This window comes from Talpa occidentalis, unplaced genomic scaffold (assembly GCF_014898055.3).
Source record: "Talpa occidentalis isolate TD23 unplaced genomic scaffold, MPIMG_talOcc4v2.1 talOcc4.16, whole genome shotgun sequence".
NCBI classification, from domain to species: Eukaryota; Metazoa; Chordata; class Mammalia; order Eulipotyphla; family Talpidae; genus Talpa; species Talpa occidentalis.
In genome coordinates, this window is record NW_023601653.1 from 43,879,963 (window position 1) to 43,904,567 (window position 24,605).

At 37.3% G+C, this 24,605-nt stretch overlaps 2 protein-coding genes across 4 annotated transcripts in view; one reads left to right on the top strand and one right to left on the bottom strand.

Moving 5' to 3' along the window:
* IRAK4 (interleukin 1 receptor associated kinase 4) overlaps positions 1-14,078 on the bottom strand; it is a 28,574-nt gene extending 14,496 nt beyond the window's left edge. Inside the window, exons 1-7 of one of the 2 annotated variants that reach the window (XM_037514116.2) lie at positions 13,988-14,078; positions 12,992-13,193; positions 8,416-8,585; positions 6,173-6,318; positions 5,188-5,367; positions 3,531-3,691; positions 2,598-2,662 (exon numbers count right to left, since the gene is read on the bottom strand). In XM_037514116.2, the coding sequence (XP_037370013.1) occupies positions 2,598-2,662; positions 3,531-3,691; positions 5,188-5,367; positions 6,173-6,318; positions 8,416-8,576 (713 nt within the window). In that variant the 5' untranslated portion in view covers positions 8,577-8,585; positions 12,992-13,193; positions 13,988-14,078. Of the gene's footprint in view, positions 1-2,597; positions 2,663-3,530; positions 3,692-5,187; positions 5,368-6,172; positions 6,319-8,415; positions 8,586-12,991; positions 13,194-13,797; positions 13,819-13,987 lie in introns of those variants that run through there. The other variant, XM_037514117.2, reaches the window with a different exon arrangement.
* A 207-nt stretch (positions 14,079-14,285) lies between these two features.
* The window catches only part of PUS7L (pseudouridine synthase 7 like), a 33,671-nt gene continuing 23,351 nt past the window's right edge, over positions 14,286-24,605 (top strand). Inside the window, exons 1-3 of one of the 2 annotated variants that reach the window (XM_037514120.2) lie at positions 14,286-14,323; positions 17,099-18,027; positions 23,542-23,701. In XM_037514120.2, the coding sequence (XP_037370017.1) occupies positions 17,115-18,027; positions 23,542-23,701 (1,073 nt within the window). In that variant the 5' untranslated portion in view covers positions 14,286-14,323; positions 17,099-17,114. The other variant, XM_037514121.2, reaches the window with a different exon arrangement.

Sequence of the window (24,605 nt, forward strand, 5' to 3'; positions counted from 1 at the left end):
TTCATAAATTCTACTGGTGTTCAGATCAAGAGCTCAAGCTCTGGACTCAGACAGATCTTCAGCTGAAACCCAGTTCTAATATTTATTGGCTGTGTGGCCTTTGGCAAGTTATTAAAAATTTCTAAATCTCATTTTGAAAAATTGGAGGTGAACTGTAACAGTTGTTGTAAAGGTTGAATGAAAATGCATGAAAAATGCATTGCTTTGTGTGGCATTTTTGTGCAATATGGCATATTAGATACCTCAAATATGAATCACTATAACTATTAGAATAAATTTCCTAATTTGTTTCTTCTGCCCTTCTTGATGATATCCAATAATTTTCTAGCATACTGTGTCATTACCTTCTAAGAATTCATGCATATAACACTTCTTGGTTTATATCTAAGGATCTACTGAATATTATTCTATAAATAATTTTTTTTTAAAGTACCACTACAATTTACCTGCCATGAGTTCTGGTAGCAGAAAGCACGATAATGAATTATAGTTGAAATTCCATGTGACTTTGCTGTGATTTAAAACAACGCCAAGGACATGGGCAAAATGTTGGCAGAGTGAAGACAAAACACTGGGCTTGCCTCCTCCAAACACAACAAAATCAATGTAAACCCCTGAGGGAAAACTGACTACCACCACATACAATGAGCACTCCAGCCCTACTGAAAGGGGCAGGAAAACTTATGTGAACTAGAACAACAATGGAGCAATGCAACTATCAAGGAGAAAAAGCGGCTGAAGTGCAAAGCCCTTGCATAAGAACTGGCACTGCACTGGATAAGAGGGTACATGAGTAGACATCATGATAGTGGGTGAATTGCTGGGGCCACATAGGTGGGGGCACAGAGTGAGAGTCCTAGCTTGAATGTGAGGCTCATTAATGGAGAGCAGATAGAGACTGAATTGGGTCAGAGCATAAACTTCCCTATTAAGAGGCTAGATCAATGGAATAAATCAAAAGCCCTAGCAGAAACTCACATGCATACCAGCACCTAATCTATGATAAAGCAGCAATGACTATAAAAAGGGAAAGTACAGCCTCTTTAATAAATAGTGCTAGTAAAACTGAAGACCACACATGGAGAATGAAGTTGGATTACTGGTAGAATGAAGTTAAATTACTGGTTAATACCATTCACAGAACTAAATTCCAGTGGAGTAAAGATTTAGATCAGTCCTATAACAATAAAATACATAGAAGAAAACATTTGCCATAGGTTCCAAGGTATAAATGATAAAGATATTTTGAATAATTTGATCCCTGTGGCAAGGAAACTAAAAAGAAAAACAATTGGGATTACTTCAAGTTAAAAAGCTTCTGCACAGCAAAAGGATTAAATAGATACCCTACTGAATGGGAGATAATACTTATACAACAGGTTTATACATTTATACAACAAATAATAAGTGATTAATATCTAAGATTATAAGAAATTAATACATTTCAACAATAAAAAAAAAACCCAATTAGCAAATGGGCAATAGATATGAACAGACAATTCACCAAAGAGGATATCCAGAAGGCCAAACGACATTAAAAAAATGCTCATTGTAACTTATATAAGAGATGCATATTAAACTAGTGAGAGAACATCTCACACCCATGAGAACGGCACATCTTCAAAAGAGAAAAAGCAACCCTATTGCTCTGTTGGTGGAAATATAAACTGATAAAACCATTTTGGAAAGCAAACTAAATTTATCTTTAAAAATGATGACTCAGCAATTCCATTCTTGTGCATGGAACCACACACAGCAACCATCAACAAAAATCCACAATGTTCTACAATATTCACAGCAGATTATTTGCAATAGCTAAGACATGGAAGCAGCCTAAATCTCCTTCAATGAACAAATGGATCAGGCCTCCCTGGCGGCCTAGGGTTAAGTCTCAATGCTACTTCTACTATGACCTGAGTTCCATCATTGGCCAGGAAGCTGACCCACATAGGGAGCAGCAGACCTCTCCTGTCTTGTCCGCTGCTCCCCTCAGCAGTGTATTTCAGGCAATCCACCTGTTCTCCCCACTCTGTCTCTGGTGACTCATCCCACCCCCCACACCTCTGGCCTACACCATAGTTCTATGCAAAGAACAAGAAACAAAAACAAAAACCAAACACAAGTGGATCAAGAAGATGTAGTATATACACAACATGGAGTATTACATTGTCATAAAAAGGATAAAATGCAGCCATTTTCAACAAAATGAAGCCAATTTGAGAGAATTATTCAAAGCAAATTAAGTCAGGATGATAAAAAACAATACTGGACATTCAAATGGAAGACAATTTGACAACATCAACATGTTCAAAAACTAGTGGACACCAAAAAACACTATGAGGGTGCTAAGGTTAAAGGGGGAGGAAGGGAAAGGGACAAGGGACGGTGATGGGGAAAAAATTAAAATATCACTACTAGTTAAGACTATAGGCATATGAATTTAGGTAGTCACAGAATTGTAGATTAAAAGTTCTTTAATTCCTTAAATCTAAACTATCTATTTTAATTTTATGAATTTGAATATGAGTATCCGTGGTTCATGGCACACAAGAAACCAGTGTTCTTTTTGGCTGTACCATACTGTCACATTGACTTACTTTGCCATTACTTTTATTTCCTGATCAAACTGTTCTTTCAGTTCTTCAGTACTAATGTCAACCATCTGGAAAAGCAAAATAATACATAATATAATATAATACAAAACAATAACCTAAGGTCATTGTGCTTGAAGTTAGAAGGAAGTACAAGAGATGTGCTGGCTGATTCTGCTTCTCTAAAATAGTACTGTATTATTCTCGACACTTCCTAGAATAATGAAAAGTGGAAAATATTAGTGATTTTTGCTCAAGGTCCCAGGGTTGTTTAGTTGAAGGAAAGCATCTTATAAATTATATAAACATTGAATTATTATGGCAACAAAGTTAAATGATATGCGACTTAACTGTAGAAAAACTTGGAAAAAAATCTGTGATGGAAAACATGAATAAATTCATAGGCAAGAAGAAAAACAAAACCTGCAAATATTTCATCCTACATGACAAAGAGTGTTTATTATATAAATATACATTTTATTGATATTGTTAGAATATAACCAGTGAATAAACTCTGAACACCTAGTAGAAATGGGAACAAAGAAAACAGGTAAGAAATTTTTCCATCTTTTTTCTTAATGTATAATTTCTAAATCTTATTTTTAAATGAGAAAAGTAATAAAAAGAATGTTATTTTTACTTACTATTTAAGTCTTGATTATGCAGGATGCACTGTGTAGAGCAGGGTTTCTCTAGTTTATGAATCTCCCTAAATTATATATATAATTGTATGTATGTATGCATAAGCATACTTTTGTTGGGGGGAATAAATAGCTTTCCACAGATTTTTAAATGTTAAGAACTTCCAGCTTAGAATGATGTTTATTTAGAGAAAAGACCCACTAAAATAACATATGTCCTAAGGATTAACATTTATTCTATAGTACATTAGGAAGTAAAACTTCCTTAATTATTTTTATTCCTGAAAATATAACTTACCGTTGCCAGCTTTTTCACTGCTACAGTTCTGTTGTTCACATAACCTTTATACACAACTCCAAATCCTCCCTCTCCCATTTTATTACCACCCATAGAAATGGGTCGTTCATCAAAGTTGTTTGTGACATTCTTCAATTCATAGAATGAAAAGCTGTAGAAACCTGTATCAGTAAAATAACGAAGAAAGTGTTTCAGTGAAAAAGAAATTGTTTTTTATAATGTCATTATTTTCTCAATTTGAATATTTCAGAAATACATAAATATTCACAACTTTGGATTAGGCATGATGGGAGAGGATAAAAGCATTTGAAAATACAAATTTTAAGCTTTATCTCGAGATTTCTGTTTGATGAGTCTCCACTCAAAACTGTAATCACCTTTTTTTTAAAAACTGCCTTTTCCTCCTACATTTATTGCAGCACTGTTTACAATAGCTAAGATATGGAACCAACCTAAATGCCCCAAAACAGATGACTAAATCAAGAAGATGTGGTCTATATACACAACGGAATACTACTCAGTGATCAAAAAAGATAAACTCATGTCATTTGTAACAACATGGATGGAGCTAGAAGGGATTATGCTCAGTGAGATAAGACAGAAGGAAAGAGAAAAATATTGGATGGTCTCACTCATAGGAGGAATATAGGGGAACCAAACAACAACAACAAAAAAGACAAAACTAGCAGGCAAACTATAGATCTTAGGTACATAGCAGAGGAGGGACCAAAACTGGGGAGGAATGAGCACAAGAGACTATGGTGATGGTTCACAGGTGTCTTTGTGGTGGTAATTTTATGGGGATTACACCAGAGAGGAGAAATCAAGCTCATACAAAAATGAACAATGATGCAAAAATCTATAAATAAAGTAAAAAAGTAAATTGCCTTTTCAAGTTATGTAAATATTTAATTATATTTTTCACAATTTCTGTGGGTGTTTGTATGTCCTATTGCTTCTATTCACTGATAACACAGTGGTGAATACAATGAAGCTGGTGCTTAATAAATCAGGAAGAAGCAAAAATAGAAAAGAGCTACTTCCAGTGTGCACAAGCAATGGTAGAGATTTATTTTTTTTAAACTTTCATTTTTTATCTTATAAGCAACAGATTTATTGCTCACAGTTCTAGGAGCTGAGAAGTCTGAGATCAGGGTTCCAACATGGTTGGGTTCTGGTGAGAGTTCTTTGTCAGGCTGCAGACAGCTGACTTTTCCTGTGTTTTCATGTGGTGGAAGCAGCAAGAAAGCTCTCCTGGGTCTTTTATTTTCCTTTTTTTATTTTGGTAGAAGAACTGGGGTGTAGGCCAGAGGTGTAAGGGGTGAGAGGATTGACCAGAGACAGAGTGGGGAGCAGAACAGGTAGATCCACTGAAATCCACTGCTGAGGGGTGCAGCAGGTGAGATGAGAGGTCTGCTGCACCCTATGTGGGTCAGCTCCCTGGCCAGGGATCAAACTCAGACCCAAACTCAGGCCGAAGAGGTGATAGCTCTGAGACTCAACCCCTAGGTCACCAGGGAGGCCCTCCAGGAGCTTTTTCATAAGCTCCAACCTCATAACCTGAACACCAAGGGCCCATCTCACAGGAGAGATTTAATAAGCAGTAATGGTCTTAACGACAAGCTCACAAGTGGAAGAAACTGCAAATATTACTTACGTGTATCACTAATATCTAAGCTTGTTTTTTCTGGACTTGAGTCAGGTGGCATGTATTTTTGTTCTGGATTCTGCAAAGGTATCACAGATGTCCTGTCTTTGCCAAAGAGAGGCATCTGTTTCTGCTGAATTTTTACAGTTTCTTTAGAAGGTAGTATATCAACAACTTTGGGAACAGCATCTGCCAAATGAGATAAAACACAAGTTGTTCTTCCATAAGAAAAAGATGTTTGTGAAACAGTTAAACTAGGAGCCAGTTGATTTAACATCATTCCAGTTTCAAAATTTTAGCCCCTTATTTTCACAGAACACACAAGCAGCTACCCAGTAAGAATTTATCACTGGATAAATTTGGGAGGAGCGAGTGAGGCAGTGTTTTCAAAAAGTGGTCCATGAGCCGTAAACACATAGACTTTGAACTCAATCCCAGAATTCTGATAATGTGGCTTGGAATAGGGTCCAGGAAGCTGCATGTTTGACAAGAATCACAGGCACTTCTTATGCACACTAAAGGATGAGACCCAGTGGTGTAAATGGCATCAAAGGGAAAAAAATAATGAGGAAGTTATGAGGAAGGTAACCAGACACTAACCCACTCAATACAATGTTAGGAAATCATGATCATAGACAGTCCCATCAGGGTGGAGGCTGAAGGTGAAAAAAGGGAAGAACTCAAAAGAATAATTAATTCTTACAGCCTAAACTAGATATCTAAATATATACATATATAACACAGTCAGCACAAAGCTACTTGATTCAATGGTGGATCAGATTCAATCATAAAGCCTCCATCTCCTCAGCAGCAAGACTATGGTCTCCACTTCTGGGGTGCTTGTTAAAGAGTTGGAGAGAGTCGAAAGAACATAAAAGGTCTCACATGTAAGGTTTGTCTACTATGAGAAAAAAGTAAGAGAAAGGAGAAATGTTCCCAATTTTGCTACTGTGTTTCCATCCTAATTGTAATTCCTCAGTCACCCATGGTTTACCTGGTAGCAAAAGACTTGCAGGGGCAAAAAACTCATTTTGAACCAAAAGATCCACGAGCTCACCAACTGTGCAGTTTGTGGTGCCCCAATCAAACAGTAATTCACAAGTGGGACTTTTTCCAGTTTGAAGCAATGCTTCAAATCTCCTTAATGCAAGTAACAAAGAAACCAAATTAGTACGTAAATAGTTAACATGAAATCAGGAATATTCCCCCCAACTGTGTTTTACCCACAGCATCTCTCATAATATTAAAGGACAGAAAGAGAAATGGAAAGAATTGCAGAGAAGGAAAAAAGATGCTGCAAATGATGATTGTATAAGTAAATATGTACTGAGTACTTACTGAGTACTTAGTGGGTTACTGAGTAAATGACTCATTTCTCAAGATTCTCTAAGATATGGTTATCACACTACTTACTAATAAGAAAACCAGGCGTGGAGAAGTAATGAACCCAAAGCTTCAGAGGTAATAAGCTGGATCTACACTGATATACAAGTTCAGGTCTTAGTTGACATAGGGTGTGTTCTCAACCTACTAACTTTATTACTTCCCTGGTGACTTATTAACTCTGCTACATGATTTTAAATAAACCATCCTGATGAAAGAAACAGAATACACATAAACTTGTTGAAATATTCCTTAAATCTTAACTGTATGTTCTTTTCTGCCTCATCACATCGATCATAAAGTTCTAGTGCTGTTCAACCACTATTAAATGGACCTCTTTACCCCTGCCTCTCACTTCCTTTTCCTTCCCCACCCCTGGAAACCATCACATTTTTCGTAGAGTCTAAGTTATTTCTGCTGTGCTTTGACAGTTTGTTTGCTTTGGCTATTCTTGTCATTAACTTGGAAAACTTCAAGTCACAGATCCGATGTTATTTTTTTGAGGAAGTGTTTCCTCAAAGAAATTATAGGTAATTGTCTTTCATTTTCTGACAATTTACTCTTTACATAGACTTACCAAATCACCAGCGCATAATATTTTACCATATTTGCGCTCTTTCCCTTCCTCACTCTGACTGCACACTTTAGAATATAGGCCAGAGCCTTTCAGAATGTCCATGGTATAAATTTGTCTACTTCCTCCTGATTGAATTCAGGTTATAAATTTTTGATAAGAACACTACAGAGGCAGCGATGTGTCCTTTCCACTGTGTCACATCTGGAGACATATGACAAGTTTGTTCTATTATTGCTGACACAAAGCTTGATTACTTGGTTAGGAAGGCGCAGTTGAGATTTTTTAATAAAATTAACTTTCTCCTTTGTCATTCAAAAGTCATCTGTGGATAATGCTTTGAAATCTTGTGCTTATCTTGTCCATAAGCAAACTTTCACCTTGTGATTTCAGCACCCAGAGATGGCCCTAAATGAATCAACTACTCATTGGTGGCTGTAAATTGATAACTTTTGAGTAATCAGCGCTCAACTGCTGGGCCACCAGGGGAGGCCCTTTCATTTTTTCAATATTTTTTTTTTTTTTCTCCCCACCCACATTGGCTCAAGTGTCCCCCAAAAGTTTTTAACAGTAATATACAAGCTATCTTTAAAAACTGACTTTTAAGGTTTAACTTAAGCTTCCTCAGAGTAATTAAGATGTTCACCCTTAATGAGGAAACGCTTCCTCAAAGAAATAACATGGGAGCTGTGACTTGAAGTTTTCCAAGTTAATGACAAAAATCACAACAAAGTTTCTTTTCCTCTTTCTTCCAAAGATAGATTTTTATATAGGTGTATATAGGTTTACAGAGAAAGATGCAAATTATCTGAAGATAGTATTGAAAAATCATGGCTGAAAATTAATAATTCTGTCCATGGATGTACATGATTATAAGCAATTTTGAAATGTCATTGTGGAGAATTTCCAAAACATACACCTAGAGGTTAAGGCTTCTAATTTTACTAGAGATGCTTGTAACATTCTTATATTATTTCAGTGTGGAAATGAGAAGTGTAAGGCAGGTAGACCTATACTTGGCTTGCTAAGCGGAGCTAGAATAAAAGTGGGAATCTTGAGGCTAACCCAAAAAACTTACTTGCAAGATCACAATATTAGCCTAACTACTGATAGATTGGAGGATGAATAAAAAATCATTTAGAGAAAGAAAAAAAGAGGTTATTTAATATAATAATCTGTACAGGGAGAGGTTTACTTTCTGAACCGCAACACTAGACAGTAATTACGTCTACTAATCATTTGAAATTATGATGTAAAATTTAAATATTATTTCACATTACCTTATGTGAAACTGATTGTATCTCTCATCACCAGATGGTTTTTTAATAGCTACTGCTAACTTCTTCCATCCTTCCTGAGGATCAATAAAATCTGACAGCTTCCTAATTAGTCCAACATTGAGGGAGCGCACATATGTTGAAGGTGTTATAGGCTTGTTCATCTTCTATTCCTAAAATATGGAAAATTCTCATTAAAATTTTATAGTAGTTTTAGCAATGAAACCTGTAAACTTACATATCACACTTTGTTATGTTAATGAAATGCTGGCAACAAATTACACATTAATAAAGGAACACTCCAAAGTCAACTAATAGTTGATATCTGAACAAGAAATTAAAATTCTGATTTATTTGTCTAATGGTCTTCTTGGCTTGTTTTTTCTTTAGCCATATCTTAATATCAATAAAAATTAGATTTTTTTCTGACACTGATATATTCCCAGGAAAATTTACACAAAAAAGCCAAAATGTCCTGAAACAATGAAAAGATATCACTCATTCACTTACTTTCCACAGTGTGCTCTTCCTAACCCCTCCACACTGAGTCCAGCAAACCTGCCTAATCACTAGTCATTCCTTACCAAGCCAAACCCGTGGTTTACTAACTTAATCTCTAACAGAACTTTTATTTCCTCAATCCCCTTCTTCTTCTGCTACTTCACCTGGCAGAAATGCAGCCAGAAATAAATCTATTTTGCCTGTACACCTGCACTGCTGAATGCATCTGTAGAGAAGCAGGTAACTGAGCAAACTGGTGTGAATATAATTTATGGGAACCCATTTCCCATCATCTTCAACACTGCTGTTAATCCCTTACTTGCCTTCATTCATCATCCTTAGTGACCATTTCATACCTTTACTTCGATTTGTTTTTATATTATCTCCAATTCCCTCATCCTCAGCAGGTGGACACCTTTCCTTTTAACTAATCAAGACAAAGACTCTTCTGTCAAGAATTCTCCTGCTCTTCTCTATATTTTTATTTTTAAAATACTATTCATTTTTGGATACATACATTCATGTGGTACAAAATTCAGCAGTTATAAGAGTAAGAAGCAAAAAATTCTCCCTATAACCTAGACCTCTATATTGATGTTCTCTTCTTCTCTTTGGTCTTCACATCTAGCCCTTCTATCTACTGTCAATCTAGTTCATCACTACACAATGTACTTACAATCATATATTTAGGTGCCTAGTTTTTTAACTGTGTCATCCCTCATTAGATTATAGGATCCAAGAATTCAGAACTATGTGCATTGTATCCACTAATATAAAAGTAGAGACTAGCACATTAAAGATACTGGCATTTAAGTGATAGGAACGAATGACTTTCTTGCCCAGTGCCGTGCTGTTTCTATATATCACTTAATTCTTACAGTGACTAAGACAGATCTATCATTTCTATCCCACAAAGTTGGTATCTAAGAGTTATGGTATGACCTAAGGCAAATCACAGAACACCATATGTCCCTTCTTCTGTAACTCAACACACTGCTTATGCCATTCTCTCTCTAGTAAAACCAATTGTTACATTTCATTCTTTTATACACCCTATAAGCATATATGTCAGGCTCTGTACTAAGTGATGAGGACTACTGAAAAGAGAAAATCTTTTTTTTTCAAGTTTATCAGATTTACAACAATTATGAGAAGTGAAAAAAGGCTATTAACAGGTATATAAAGAAAGTTTTAGGTGCCCAGAGTGTCAAGCAGAGGCAGTCTGAAGACAGGTTTGAGTGGAGTGGGAGGTTGGAAGGGTAAGTGAGAAGATCTAAAATTTCATCTTGGAGGGTGAGGTAGAGAAAAGGTGAGAGCAGGATGGGAGAGTAAGCCTTAGGCTCAATCAGAGTTTGCTATGGCAATGCCATAGGAAGTACATCATTAAGTAATGAGAAGAGGTTAGATAGTGTCAAATTATCTACATACTTATATGTTAAGATAAAGGGCTGACACTTTATTAAAAGTTACAGGAAAACTATTTCAGGATTCTAATGAAAATTCTGTTATGCAGAGCTGTATTTGGTTTAGTGGTTTTTCTTTGGGTAATAAATGGAAACAAAGTGCATTAAGGCAAGAAAACCAGTTTGAAATTTAAAACAATCTAGGTCAGCAGAACTGAGGGCCTGAAGGAATCATAGGGTAGGGAATGGAAAAGAAAAAGATACAAAGATTTAGGAAGCCAAACAAAACATTTTGAAGAAAGATCAGCATTAGAAGGGAGCATGAGGGAAACAAAGATGGTTCCTGGGTTTTTTGGCTTGGTGGAGGAAACATGACCGTTTTGGTCATGTTAAATGTGAAATCACTACCTCTGGCACTATCTGGAGGGGTTGGCACTAAATAGCCAGGCACGTAGTCTGAGATAGGGTGAGGTAGAAAATGCACATTGTATGAGTATTCTCATGTATTCATATGTGAATCATTGTTTGAAGCAACAAGTAAGTCTGAGGTTGCTTATTAGGAATATATAAAATTCAAAGGAGTGAAGAGAAAGAAGAATCTTTAAAAAGTAACAATATGTCATGAAGACAAGAAGAAAATCAGGAGTAGCACACCAGAGATTTGGCATAAAAATATCAGAGAGAGGAAATAAATTTGGATGTGTTAGCTATGGAAACCAGAAGGGCACTGAATGGATGGCTTAAGAACAGATTTAGTGGAGAAGTGAATGAATGAATTTTCTAAGAAGTTTGGCTGTGCAGTGGAGGAAGAGTAAGAGTGAATGAGAGTCGGCAGCAGTTCTTAAACTTGGTCTCAAGACCCTCTTAGTTTTAGACTCCAAAGAAATTTTACTTATGGTTATAACTACTAATATTTAACATATTACATATTGACACTGATAAATTAAAAAAATTACTTAACTAATTTCTTTAAAAATAATAAATGAACAGTTAGCAAGCATGTTTATAAAAAACGTATTTGCCAAAAAAGAAGAGTGACATCGTTTTACAGTTTTGCATATATCTTTAATGTTTAACTTAGTAGAAACATATATTATCTGCTTCTGCATTCAATGTATTACAATGTATTGGTTGGCTGACATATATGAAAAAAATTCAGTTTCACAAGACATAAATATATGGGTAAGAGAGGAGTATTTTAACAGTGTTTTCACAAAGTAGTTGATACTAAGCTATACTTTACATGAGATAGTTTCCTAAAAGTTAGCTGCAATGTGTAGTCTGGAATTATATTAATAAACGTTGCCATGTGAAAATTTGTTGCACTCTGAATGAATTTTTTACACATCACTTTGATGCAAAATAGGAATTCTTTGCAAGTGAATTAATAAAATTTATAAAACTGTGCTTCATTAGCACTCTGGCCAGAGGAAGAGAGTGTAGAAGGGTGGAGAGAAGGTTTTGTGGTCCTGGGTTCTGATCAGAACTGGTCCACAAACCTACAGTGACTAGAGCCAATACCTCAATTTCTCTGGACCTTGGTTTCTTCGTATGAAAAACAGAGATAGTAACACCTAATAGTTGCTTGAACATGTAAAGTTAACAAATGCAAAGGGTCTAGTCTTGAGACATAATAGGTGACAAAAAAGTAGTTATTACTATTTTACTTTTAATAGTAAAAAAGTAGTTATTACTATTTAGTTATTACTATTTTATTTTAGGGTTAGTTTCAAATCATCGTTTAAAAAAGAAATGTATTCAATTGCATTTGAGTTCAACTCTCAGAATTATGGTTAGGGGATACTGAGAGACTTAAAATAAGAAGTCTAAGATATAGTTAAACTTTTCAGATGATGGCTATTGTTTTATCAAGTATTTTGTTCAATAGACTTATACTCTTTTTAAAAGCCATTACTCCCCTGCTTTCTTAAGAAAAAATATGCTGGATAGTCATTAATTTTTATTTTTGAACAATTTAACACATCATTATGAATAACATCTGGACATATTAAATTTTATAGTGCTATTCTATATATTCATAACATATCACTTTCAAGCATTGATTTAACTCAATGAGAATTTAAAAGGCTTTGGAAATATTTTTTGGGAAAAAAAACCACTAACTCAACAAACATTTACCCAGTGTCTACTTTGTCATGTAATATTGCTGAAGATAAAATATTAAGAAAATAGGAAAAAAGTAACTGAACTCCTGTAGTTTATACTTTAATTGAGGAAGGCGGATAATAAGCAAATTCTATAGTAAATTATAGAGTGCAAGCCAGAGCAGGAGGGTAAAAATAGAGGTGTTTCCATTTTTAATAAAGTAGGCCTCTATAAAAGGTATCATTTGATTCACGTTCTGAAGGAATGAGGAAGCCAAACACTGGGATATCTGTGAGAAAAATTGGAGGGCAAAATAGCAAGGACAGAGACTGGAGAGGAGGGGCAAGAAAGGCGCAGTATGGACAAGAGATTGGTCAGGGCCAGGTCTCTGAGGGCCTGACACCCTTGTGTTGTTTGTCCTCTGAGTGATGAGAAGACAGCTCCGGTGTTGAGATGAGGAGAGCCATGCTCTACTCTCATGTCTTAAGAGGAAATTTGATTGATTCTAAGATAACAGATATTGGAGACAGGGCAGCGAAGCAGGAAGAGATGATTAAGTGGGGGCGCACCCAGAATGTAGTGGGAGGTGCTGGCAGCTTGGGCCAGGGTGTCAGCTGAGATGCAGAGTCCCAGGCAACCACTCTTCTGAGGTGGAGCAAAAAGAATCTTGTGCTGGTTTGTAAATTGTAGAAGGTGCGAGGGGACACCACGGTTTCCCGCCTGAACAAGTTTCCTGATGCAGAGATGGAGGACCGTGGAAGTGAGTTTGACCTGGAAGATCACACAAAAGGGAAAGCAAGTTCTAACGGATGTTCAGCATGACAACAGGAAGATGAAAGGGGAACTTTTTGCAAAACTCCTCAAGGGTTCCCCTAGGAAGGGCACAGCAGGTTTCATCTCCTGCGCTCTTAGGCCTGCTGCGACAGAAACTTTACTCGAGCTATGCGTTTACTCGAGCTATGGGTTCCCGTTCGACGTGGTCAAAATGCGTTCTCGCTCCCCCAGGGCCGGCCTTTTGCCCCTTTGCTTCCTCTCTTGCCCCCAGGCCGCCAGGCACTCTCCCCTCGGCTGCTGCGCCTATCGGGTCCCTACACCCCAACTCCGCGTCCTAATTTCCTGGAAGCCCGGGGCTCAATCTGGCGCCGGCTCACAGCGTGAGGAGCCGCACTTCCTGCTTCTCAGGGAGAGTCGGCATTTCCTAAACAGGCTCTGGAGCGCAGGAAGCGGAGGCAGGGGCTGCAGCGCTAGAGTAAGGCTGGGGACACCTCTCCCGCCTCAGGTGCCGCCTCAGGTGGCTCCTCAGCCCCGCCCCACCTCAGGTCGCTGCCCAGCCCCTTCCCTCAGGTAGCTCCTCAGATGCATCCCCAGGACCCACCTCAGTCCCCCCACTCAGGGAGCTCCTCGGATCCCCGCCAGGTGCCGCCTCAGACCCCACACCCCCGCACCCCTCAGGTAGCTCCTCGGACCCCGTCTCAGGTCACTTAGATTTTTGATCTCCGGGCCCCACCCAGTCTGCCCCGTAGCCAGCGCCCGCCATGCAGCCCACTTCCTCCCACACTTCTCACTTTGAAGCTAAGGCGACTTTCCTCCTAAACCGCCCCTCAACAGCCCGGGACCCCTCAACAGCCAGTCCCGGGCGGATGCCGCGCGCTCGGCGGGAAGGTCTTACCTGCGCGGGGCCCGGCGCTGGCGGGGCCGGGCACTGGCCGTCAGGCCACGCCCACGCCCCGACTCCTCCTTCCCCGTTACTCCTCCCTTGAGCGAGAGGCTCCTAGTCTCGCAAGGCTCTTTAAGGGCGAGCCTGCGCCTTTAAACATGCTTCTGTCGGCGGCTAATTAAATGTAAGACTTCCGGGCATGCGCACAATGTGGTGGGAGGAAGAGCTTGCACCTGGATGTGAGGTAGATCGCGGCCCTGGTCTGTCTACCTTCTTGTGCGATCTGGTTTTTGTGAATGGGACTGTGAAAGATCGGCATTGGGACCCCCACTCTTTGCCCCCAGGAGGGGGGATCGTGGGCTTCAATCGCGCCCCGAAACAGGATGGGCTGGGAAGGGAGAGGGAAAATTGAAGCTGCTGTCTGGGGCACCTTTGGACGCTCCTGACGTCAACCCGTGGAGACTTCAGGTGTGAGGTTTGGTGGCAGATGTAGAGAGTAGTAGGAGGTTTGGCGGGACCTAGGCAATTAGTGCAGGAGAAGCTAGAAGGAAAAGGCTCTCCCCCCATTTCTGTGATCTCCCCAGAATCTGGTCAGACAAGTATCGCGCCCAGTTTTAGCCCCTCGGCCTTATGAACAGATGTGTTGCTCAGGAATTCTGCGTTAGTACAGTAACTCCACATGTGCTCCTTGGCTACTCTTCACTTGATCTTAGCCAAAAGGCCGAGAAGCGATCCTTGGCTATTCTCCAGCTCAGTTCCTTCCACTCTTTCTTTCTTTCTTTTTTTTTAAGATTGATTTATTTATGCATATAAGAGCTGGGGTACAGGCCAGAGATGCAGGGGGTGTGAGGAGTCACCAGAGACAGCTTGGGGAGCAGAACAGGCAGACTGACTGAAATACACTGCTGAGGGGAGCAGCGGGCACTGCAGGAAAGTTCTGCCTCGCCATGTGGGTTTCTCTCTGTGCTTCAGAGGCTACGAATTGCTTTGTAGCAGCGCAGTGCTTAATCCCTTGTGCCACCAGGGAGGCCCTTCCTTCCACTCTTAACTAAGATGCTCAGTTGCAATTCCCTCCTAGTTATATTCTCCCAGGTTTGCTTTACCCATTGCACTTAGAATGTCTTCACAACCTCTTCCTTTTGCTGTAAAAAGAGGAGATGGTTATTCTTTCCAAGGCCCATCTGACAGCCTGGCTCTTGATCACATTCTTCCCAACTGCTAACTCTTCTTTAGATGCGTCCTGCTCAGTGCTATTAGTCATCTTACTAAAATATCTTTTTGGATTCTGGCATTTTTCTACTCAAAACACTTCAGTGATCATTAGAATCCACTTAATGGATTCTAAGTTCTTGATCAGGCATTTAGTGTCTTTCTTAGTGCTAGTACTTTAGCACTAATCCAGCTTTATTTTCCAGAACTGGAACAGGAAACCTTTCCCCCTGCTGTTCTGAGATGGGTTGTTCATTTTTCCCCTGCACACCGCATGTTTCCGTTGTCATTTTTTGTGCTGTGTGTCTGCCTCATTTCTGGCTCTTGAACCACTTTGAGGATTTAGCAGCCACTTCTTGTATCATATCTTTACTGATTATCATAGGCAAAAGCAACTCCTTTTTTCCTTATTAAATTCCTTCACATTATAGAAATGGGATGAAAGTACAGATGATAATAAATTACGTAGAGACTGTAGTTAACACAAAGAACTGAGTAGTATGGTGCCCCTGGGCAATTTATTTTTCTTGTAGTTCCATTGGGTATGGTAGCCATGGGTTGTGTGAAGAGTGAGTGAAGCTTTCTTGTTTAGTGCTCTGAAAGTTCTAGGAAGGCTCTGTAAAGGTTTCTCTCTGATGCCAGTGATTTGATTGGAATGTTCCTCTGGGTCAACCTGAAGTTTTGTAATCTGTAATAGTTTATGTCTGACTTTCAAGAAGGTGTAAGGTTCAGGACTAATTTAATCTTACCTAAATCACAATCTCATTGCAAGTTTGTACTTAGAAATTCATTTATGGAACCTTCTTGGTGGACTAGGGGTTAAGTCTCAGTGCTATCATGCTATCACCTCTATGGCCTGAGTTCGATCCCAGGCCAGGGAGCTGACCCACAGCGGGTGCAGCAGACCTCTTCTGTCTCACCTGCTGCTTCCCATCAGCAGTGTATTTCAGTAGATTCACCAGTTCTGCTCTCCACTCTGTCTCTGGTGAATCCTCTCACTCCCGCACTTCTGTCCTACACGCAGTTCTTCTATGCAAAAAATAAATAAATCTTAAAAAAATGAAATTCATTTATATATCAATTTTGACTATTTCTTCCTGTCTTCTCTAGTTCCCTTCTCTTATCCCTAACCCCTAATATATTAAAATCCAGCAACAAAGATTTTAGTTTCAAAGTTTAGGGATTAGGGGATATTAGGCCGTCATTGTAAACAGCCCTTTCTTCTAGTCTCTTCTCTGTGGGCCTCAAATGGTATATTTATTTTTTTAAAGATTTATTTATGCATACAAGAGCTGGGGTACAGGCCAGAGATGTGGGTGGTGAGAGGATTCTCCAGAGACAGAGTAGGAAACAGAACAGGTAGACTGACTGAAGTACACTGCTGAGGGGATTAGCAGGCGAGTCAGGAGAGGTCTGCTGTGCCATATGGGTTGCTCCCTGGCAGGCCGGAGATCGAATTTGTGCTGCAGAGGCTGTGGATGCTTCAAAGTGGGGTGCTTAACCCCTTGCACCACCAGTGAGGCCCTACAAATAGTATTTTTAAAGTGAACTTGAAGCTGATACATTTTAGTCCTGGATTATAGATGGAAGCTCGGAGTGGGTGAAGAGTCAAGTTGTAAGCCACCAGTTATGCCAGAAAAACTTTGTTGATTCACCTTAGTATAGGCGAATCAAATTGAATACATTTAATTAATGTTTTTACGGGGACTCAGAATTGAAAGGGAGAAAGAGAATTAGATAAAGCCCTTTATATTTTTGTTAGCCACAACTTCTCTTTCTGGTAACTAACTCCCCTTTGTGTCTTTTATAGGTATTGGTATTTAAGAATGGAAGAGGATACAGATTTTAGAACCAGGTTTAGTTCTTTGTGTTTCCTTACTGATCATGTTGGATTTCATGGCACTATAAAAAACTCAGCAAGTGACTTTGTTGTGACTGAGATTGATGAACAAGGAGAGCTAGTTTATAAAGCCACTGATGAACCTATTTGTAAGTTTAGTGAATCATCATCTCAGCCAAATAATTTTGTCAAAAAAGCAAAGCTTGATCTTCAAAATTTATCGGTTGAAGAAAAAAACAACCAAGAAGTCAATTCTCTGACTGAGCATTCTGCTGTTGACCAGAATCATCATTCTGGTTCTGAAAAGGAAGATACTATCAATGATGTAACTACCAAAGGGGAAGAAGAAAATGTTAATGTATTAGGCTCTTTGTTAGATGAAAAAATGAATGAATTACTGAGTCAGTTTGCTTGTGATGTAAAAAAGAAATGGGAGTCAAAAACTGAGCTACTTAGGCCATCTCCTGAATTCTCATTAGGCAGAATCCTTGATAAAAACCAGAGGGCTCTTTTGCATAGTGCTATTAGGCAGAAATTTCCTTTTTTAATAACTGTAGGAAAAAACAGTGAAATTCTTGTAAAACCAAATCTTGAATATAAAGAACTCTGTCACTTGGTATCTGAAGAAGAAGCATTTGACTTTTTTAAATATTTGGATGCAAAGAAAGAAAATTCCAAATTTACCTTCAAACCTGATACAAACAAAGACCACAGAAAAGCTGTCCATCATTTTGTCAACAAAAAGTTTGGAAACCTTGTGGAAACCAAATCTTTTTCTGAACTGAATCATGAAGGTGGTAATCCAAATGTAGTGATAACTGTGAGATTTCGGGAAAAAGCACATAAGCAAAGGAAAAGGTTTCTTCTTGAATGCCAGGAAAGGAAAGTTATATATACAGGTAATTTAATTAATCATTACCATTTTCTTGGATAAACTTAGGTAAATTTCAAGTATGTGATAACTGAATTATTTGAATTAAGTAGACTTATTCATCCAGAAGGATATTGGAAAGAATACATATGTATCTGTTTTTTGATGATAGATAAAGCCTTTTAAATTATACTAACTATACAGATTTGCCTTATTGATAAAAGGGTCGCTAACAGAGATAGTAACAGCTAACATGGTCACAAATATTCTAACAGAGATAGTAACAGCTAACATGGTCACAAATATATAAAGTTGAAGTAGCTATTTTGTGTTTAGTAAACTTTGTTGGAAGTCAATCTTGATTTCATATATTGCAAGTTATCTTAATTGAGGTACTTGGAGATAAGTAGACTATATTTGCTATACTTGAGAAAGTGAAGCAAATACATCAAAATCTGAAACAAGCTTTCCTACCTCTGGTAGTGAACCTGAAAATTCACAAGGAGCTCCTTCCTTTGTCTTAGAGAGAGATTCTCAAACTTTAGCATTCATTATAATCAACAGAAATTCTTGTTAAAATGAATTTCTGAGCCCTGTTCAGAGTTTCTAATTGAAAAGGTTTGCACAGTACTTTCATAGATTCCTGGCACCACAGTTTGAGAATCATTGTTCTTGGAAATGTATTTGATTCCTAAGAAGAGAGATGGAACTGATAAAATAGTATTCTATAATATCACTGTACAAGTTAGATTGATCAGTTTTATTTGGCCTATACCCTGCACGAGAATTGGGAAATATTTCAGATCGTCATATTTTATAAATTTACACAGTAAAACATTTAAGAGAAAGGCAGCAACCCAAATTTGCACAAATGTGTATGGCACAGAAACAGCATTGTACTCTGTGGTGTGAATAGAAAGAGCTTGGACCTTGGAGCTGTCTGGGTTTGATTTTACATGGTAACTTCAGTTCATAAAAAGTTCATAAAAGATTTATGAACTTTATAATATCTTTAACACTTAGTTTCTGAAATGTAAAAATGAAAAGACTAATACCATGGGCAATAATCTTAACAATTATAACTTTTGTTTATACTTAAAAGTTGGGGTAGCCATAAATAATAATTCCCAATGATAATTCTAAGGATTAAAGGAAATAATGGAAATGTTCAGTGCTCAATGACTACTCAAATATTAGCATTTTTTTCTTCTGGAAATTTCTGTCTGGTTGTGTGACTTGCCTTTTCCATGGGAAAACTGCTAGTATAGGATTTGGAAAATGAGCATGGTATAAATGTTAACAGATAAACCTACTGGGAAAGGAAAGCAAAACTCTCTTTGCATGTGAGGGGCAGTAGGAATTGCTGATAAATGATTTAAACAGCTATAAATTTTATACTGCTTAAAATTCTAACAGTATTAATTTGAGTTAATGAGCCAAAAAATGTAGAATTTTTTTGTTAGTTTGAATTAATTTTTTAAAAACTGTATAGTTGGAAGGCTATGTGAAAGGAAGGCATTGATGGTATGATTCCTCCAAATCCCGATTTCTCAGATTTTTATTTTGGCTAAACTTCTTCTTATTTATTTATTTATTTGGCATAGAAGACCTGGGGTGTAGGCCAGAGGTTGGGGGGGTGGTGAGAGCATTCCCCAGACACAGAGTGGGGAGCAGAACAGGCAGATTGACTGAAATCCACTGCTGAGGGGAGCAGCAGGTAATTAAGGAGAGGTCTGCTGCACCATGTGGGTCAGCTCCCTGGCGGGGGGGTCAAACTCAGGCCATTTTGGTGATAGTGTTGAGCCTTAACCCCTAGGCCACTAGATAGGCCATCTGATGTTACTTATGACACTAATCCTAATGAAGTGTTGTCCTGCCTCATGATTTCCTTTAACTTAATTACTTCCTTAGAAGCTCCATCTTTAAATATAGCCATGCTGGGTTTAGTGCTTTGACAATGGATTGGGGGTTGGAGGGAGGTACAGAGTTTAGTTCATAATTGATAATAGGTGGTTATTGTTGGTTTATGTCACTAAGATTTGGGGTGATTTATTGTGCAGCTTTAGATAACGTCATAGAAATTTTTGCACCAAAAACTGGTTGCTGCTGTAACAAAGGTTTAAAACCTGTAGTAGTAATTTTTTTTTTTTTAAAGATGTATTTATTTATTTATACAAGCACTGGGTACAGTCAGAAGCGCGGGAGCGTGGGAGAATTCACCAGAGCCAGAGCGGGGAACAGAACAGGCAGACTGATGAAACACACTACTGAGGGGAGCAGCAGGCACAGTAGGAGAGGTCTGCGCGCCATGTGGGAACCTCGCCAGCAGCTGGGGATCGAACCGGCGCTGCAGAGGCTGTGGGCAGCTTCGCAGCCCAGTGCTCAACCGCTGTGCCACCAGGGGAGGCCCTAAATACATTTTATTAAAGTAACATTGTTCTATAACATTTTCTAACTATCAGGTGTACGTTATTAGAAATCCACATGCAAATATACTACATTATGTTCACCACAAAAATCCAATTGTATTCACCACTGAGAATCCAATTCTATTCACCACTGTACAATTGACCCCCATTACCCAATTTACCTTCTCCCCCTCCCCTCCTGATAACCACTAATTTGGTCTTATAATTTAAAGTTTATTTTTGTTTTATGTAGTTCATTTGTTTGGTTTCTCTATCATAAATGAGTGAAATCATTTGATTTTTTTCCTCTGTCTTACTTATTTTACTAAGAATGGATGAACCTGGAGGTAAACCCTTTAGGTCCTATTCATGTTGTTTAAAATGGCAGGGTTTCACTTTTTTATAATTGAGTAATATTCCATTGTGTGTATCACTACATTTTTTATCCAGTAATCTGTCTGGTCACTTTGTTTCCAATTTTTGGCTATTGTAATAATAGCTGTGAACATGGGGTGCATATGTCTCTTTAAATTAGTGCTTTTGTATTTTTTTAGTAAATACCCAGAAGTGTGATAAATGGATCATATGGAATTTCTATTTTTACTATTTTGTGGAATCTCCATACTGTTTTCCATAATGGCCATACCAGTTTACATTTCCACCAACAGTTATGAGGGTTCCTTTCTCTATATTTTTCCAGCACTTGTTTCTTGTCTTTTGGATAATAGCTATTGTTATAGGTATGAGATTGCATTTCATTTTGATTTGCATTTCTCTAAAAATAACAAATGATGAACATCTTTTTATATTCTTGTGGGATATTTGTTAACCTTAACTTTTGGAATGACATACACACAATTCTAAAAGATTGAAAATCATCATCATTCTATTATGATACAAGCACAAAAAATGTCTATTCTGGATACAGAAAAAAACTGATACAACTCACATGGTATCATAAAACAAAAACATTAATAAAGGCACTTGAAAAAAAAAAAGGGGAAAGAAATCCAGAGAATCACCGAGGGGCTGGGGAATAAAATGGAAATAAAAGAAATATTGCTCAACAAAATAAAGCCTATTTATCACAAACCCAGAGCTTTACCTCTACAATCAGTAAAAAACAAGAATGCCAATCTTCTTCAACATGCTATTGGAACCTACCCAGGCAAAAAAAGATATAAAAGGAATCCAAACTGAGAAAGAATTAGTGAAACTATAGCTACTTGCAAACTACATGATAATAATATATAGAAAACCCTAAAGATTCCACCAAAAATCTGTTAGAAATAATGAGTAAAGTTGAAGGATATAAAGTCAATATATAATATTCTGTTGCATTTCTATATGCAAACAATGAATTAGTGGGGAAAATATAATGAAATGATCCTATTTACAATCACATCAAAAAGGATAAAATACCTTGGAGTAAACTTAACAAAAAGAGGGGTAAGACCTTAACACCGAAAGCTAGTAGACATTACTAAAGAAATAGAAGACTCAAAGAAGTAGAAAGCTCTCTGGTCTTCATGGGTTGGAAGAACAAACATTGTCAAAATGACCACGGTACTTAAGGCAATTTACAGATTCAGTACAATCCCTATAAAAACTAGATCCATACAATTCTAAAATTTGTATGGAACCACAAAATACCCCCAATAGTGAGAACAATCTTGAGGGAAAATAAAGATCCTTGGAGATATCAATTATACTGCAAAGTGATAATCAAAATAGTATAGTATTGGAATAGACAGACACACCAATCGAATAGAATTGAGAACCCAGGAATAAACAATCACCTACATGGAGAATTCATTTTCCATAAAGCAACCACAACCATAAAATGGAGAAATGGAAAGCTCCTTCAACAAATGGTGCTATGAAAACTAGACAGCCACATTAAAAAAAAAAAAAAAAGATTTTTACTTAACACCACATAAAAATTAATGAAAGATTTGGATATAACACCTGAAACCATAAAATACTTAGAACATGGGTAATACACTCCTGGACATAGACTGCAGAAATGTATTTGGAGAGTCAATTCCAGTGACAAAGTAACAAGGGATGCAAAAGCAAATTTAAATAAATGGGACCACATCAAACTAGAAAACTTTGTGTAGCAAAAAAAGGTTTGTCTCGTTTATCTTTTCAAAGAACCATGTCTTAGTTTTTTGTATCTCTAATTTTCCTTTTTATCTCTATTTCATTTATTTATACTTTTATTTTTATTATCTTCTTTTATTAACTTTGGGTCTTTTTTATTCCTCTTTTCAAGTTATTTTGGGTGTCAGATTAGATTGTCTATTTGGGATTTTTTTTGCTTCTAATATGAGCTTGTATTGCAGTTATCTTCCCCCTTAAGACTGCTTTTGCTGATGCATGCTATTTAGTCTCCATGCGTTCATTGTTTTTCCTGTTTTGTCTCACAGTTGAATTCTAACTTTATGACATTAGGGTGAGAGAGATTACTGGGTATAGTTTATAATTGTAACCTATATTTATAATTTGTACTTTAATTGACAGTAGACTTAGGTCCCACCATATGGTCTCTTCTTGAAAATGTTCTATATGCACTTGAGAAAAACATATGCAGTACTTTTGGGTGGAATAGTCTATAGATGTCTGTTAGATCCATGAAGCAAACAGTATTTTATTACTGTCTTTTTATAACTCTTAGTCTATAGAGAGGAAAAACATAAAGAGATATAATACGTAACCTACAGTACGTAGGTTAAATGTAATGATGCAGATAATGAGAATTTCTGGAGACATGAAGAATTAAGTAATCAGCTTCTTACGGAATTCATTTATTTGTTCATTATGTTAAAAAAAAATTGAATACTTTGTGTTAGACCGAAGATATGACGGTCAATAAAAGAAATATTTTTTTTGATGCATTCAGCCTTAGAACTCTAGAACAAACTTGAGGGAGAACCCCAGCTGCTGTTGGATTGTGAATAATGAATACAAGTATCACAAATAAAATGAAAGAACATATATTCAAAAATACTCCTTATTAATTAGTTGTTAATTAATGATTTGGTTTATTATGTTAAACTGCTGCTCTGCTAAGAATGTAATTGATGAATGGTGACTACTTTTTTTGTAATCTAGCATTTTTTTTGTTTCAGCCTTTACATTACGGAAAGAAAATCTGGAAATGTTTGAAGCAGTTGGTATTTTAGCTATCAAACTTGGTGTGATTCCTTCAGATTTTAGTTATGCAGGCCTTAAAGACAAGAAAGCCATCACCTATCAAGCAATGGTTGTTAGAAAAGTAACTCCAGAGAGGTAACAAGACATTACTTTCTAAGAGAGAACTTACTGCATCATTAATCAATCAACTAAGAAATATAAGATTAAAAGCTCAAAATGATACTAAAAGTCTATTAAGAGCACTGCTTATAATTAATTGATTAACAGCTGATTGGGTAGCACATTCTGCATCAATAATGTAATTATCTTCTTAACAGAATATGTTTTAAATTTACATTGAAAATATAGGTAGCTTTAGGATATAAGCTTAGAGAAGTGGCAGATTTTAAAAGGTCCAATTTGTTTCTAATAACAAATAACTTACTTTTCTAATTGCTATGACATTTTAATATTTTCATCATGTTTCCTTGTTTAAACATGTCACTGTGTTTATAATAAATCCATGTTAGAATTAAAGTACTCAAATTTATCCTCCATCTTAATCAAATTAAAATATTGCATATTGTAAAATACATATTAATTTTTATTTATTTTTTTTAAGATTTATTTATTTACTTATATAAGAACCGGGGTACAGGCCAGATGCGTGGGAGGGTGAAAGGGTTCACCAGAGACCGAGCAGGGAACAGAACAGGCAGACTGACTGAAATACACTGCTGAGGGGACAGCGGGTGCGACAGGAGAGATCTGCTGCACCATGTGGGACCCTTGCTGGCCAGGATTGAACCGGCGCTGCAGAGGCTATGGACAGCTTCACATTGCAGCGCTCAAGCTCCTGCGCCACCAGGGGAGGCCCCATATTAATTTTAGATTTAGAAAATAGTAAAGAGTATAAAAAAGATAGTAAAAGTCACTAATAATTTCACTAGTCAGAAATAACCATAATAATATTTTGCTATTTCCTTTCAGACTTTCTGAAGACTATACTTTAATACACATATCATACAGACTTTTTTTTTTGTAATTTTGAAAGTCATGC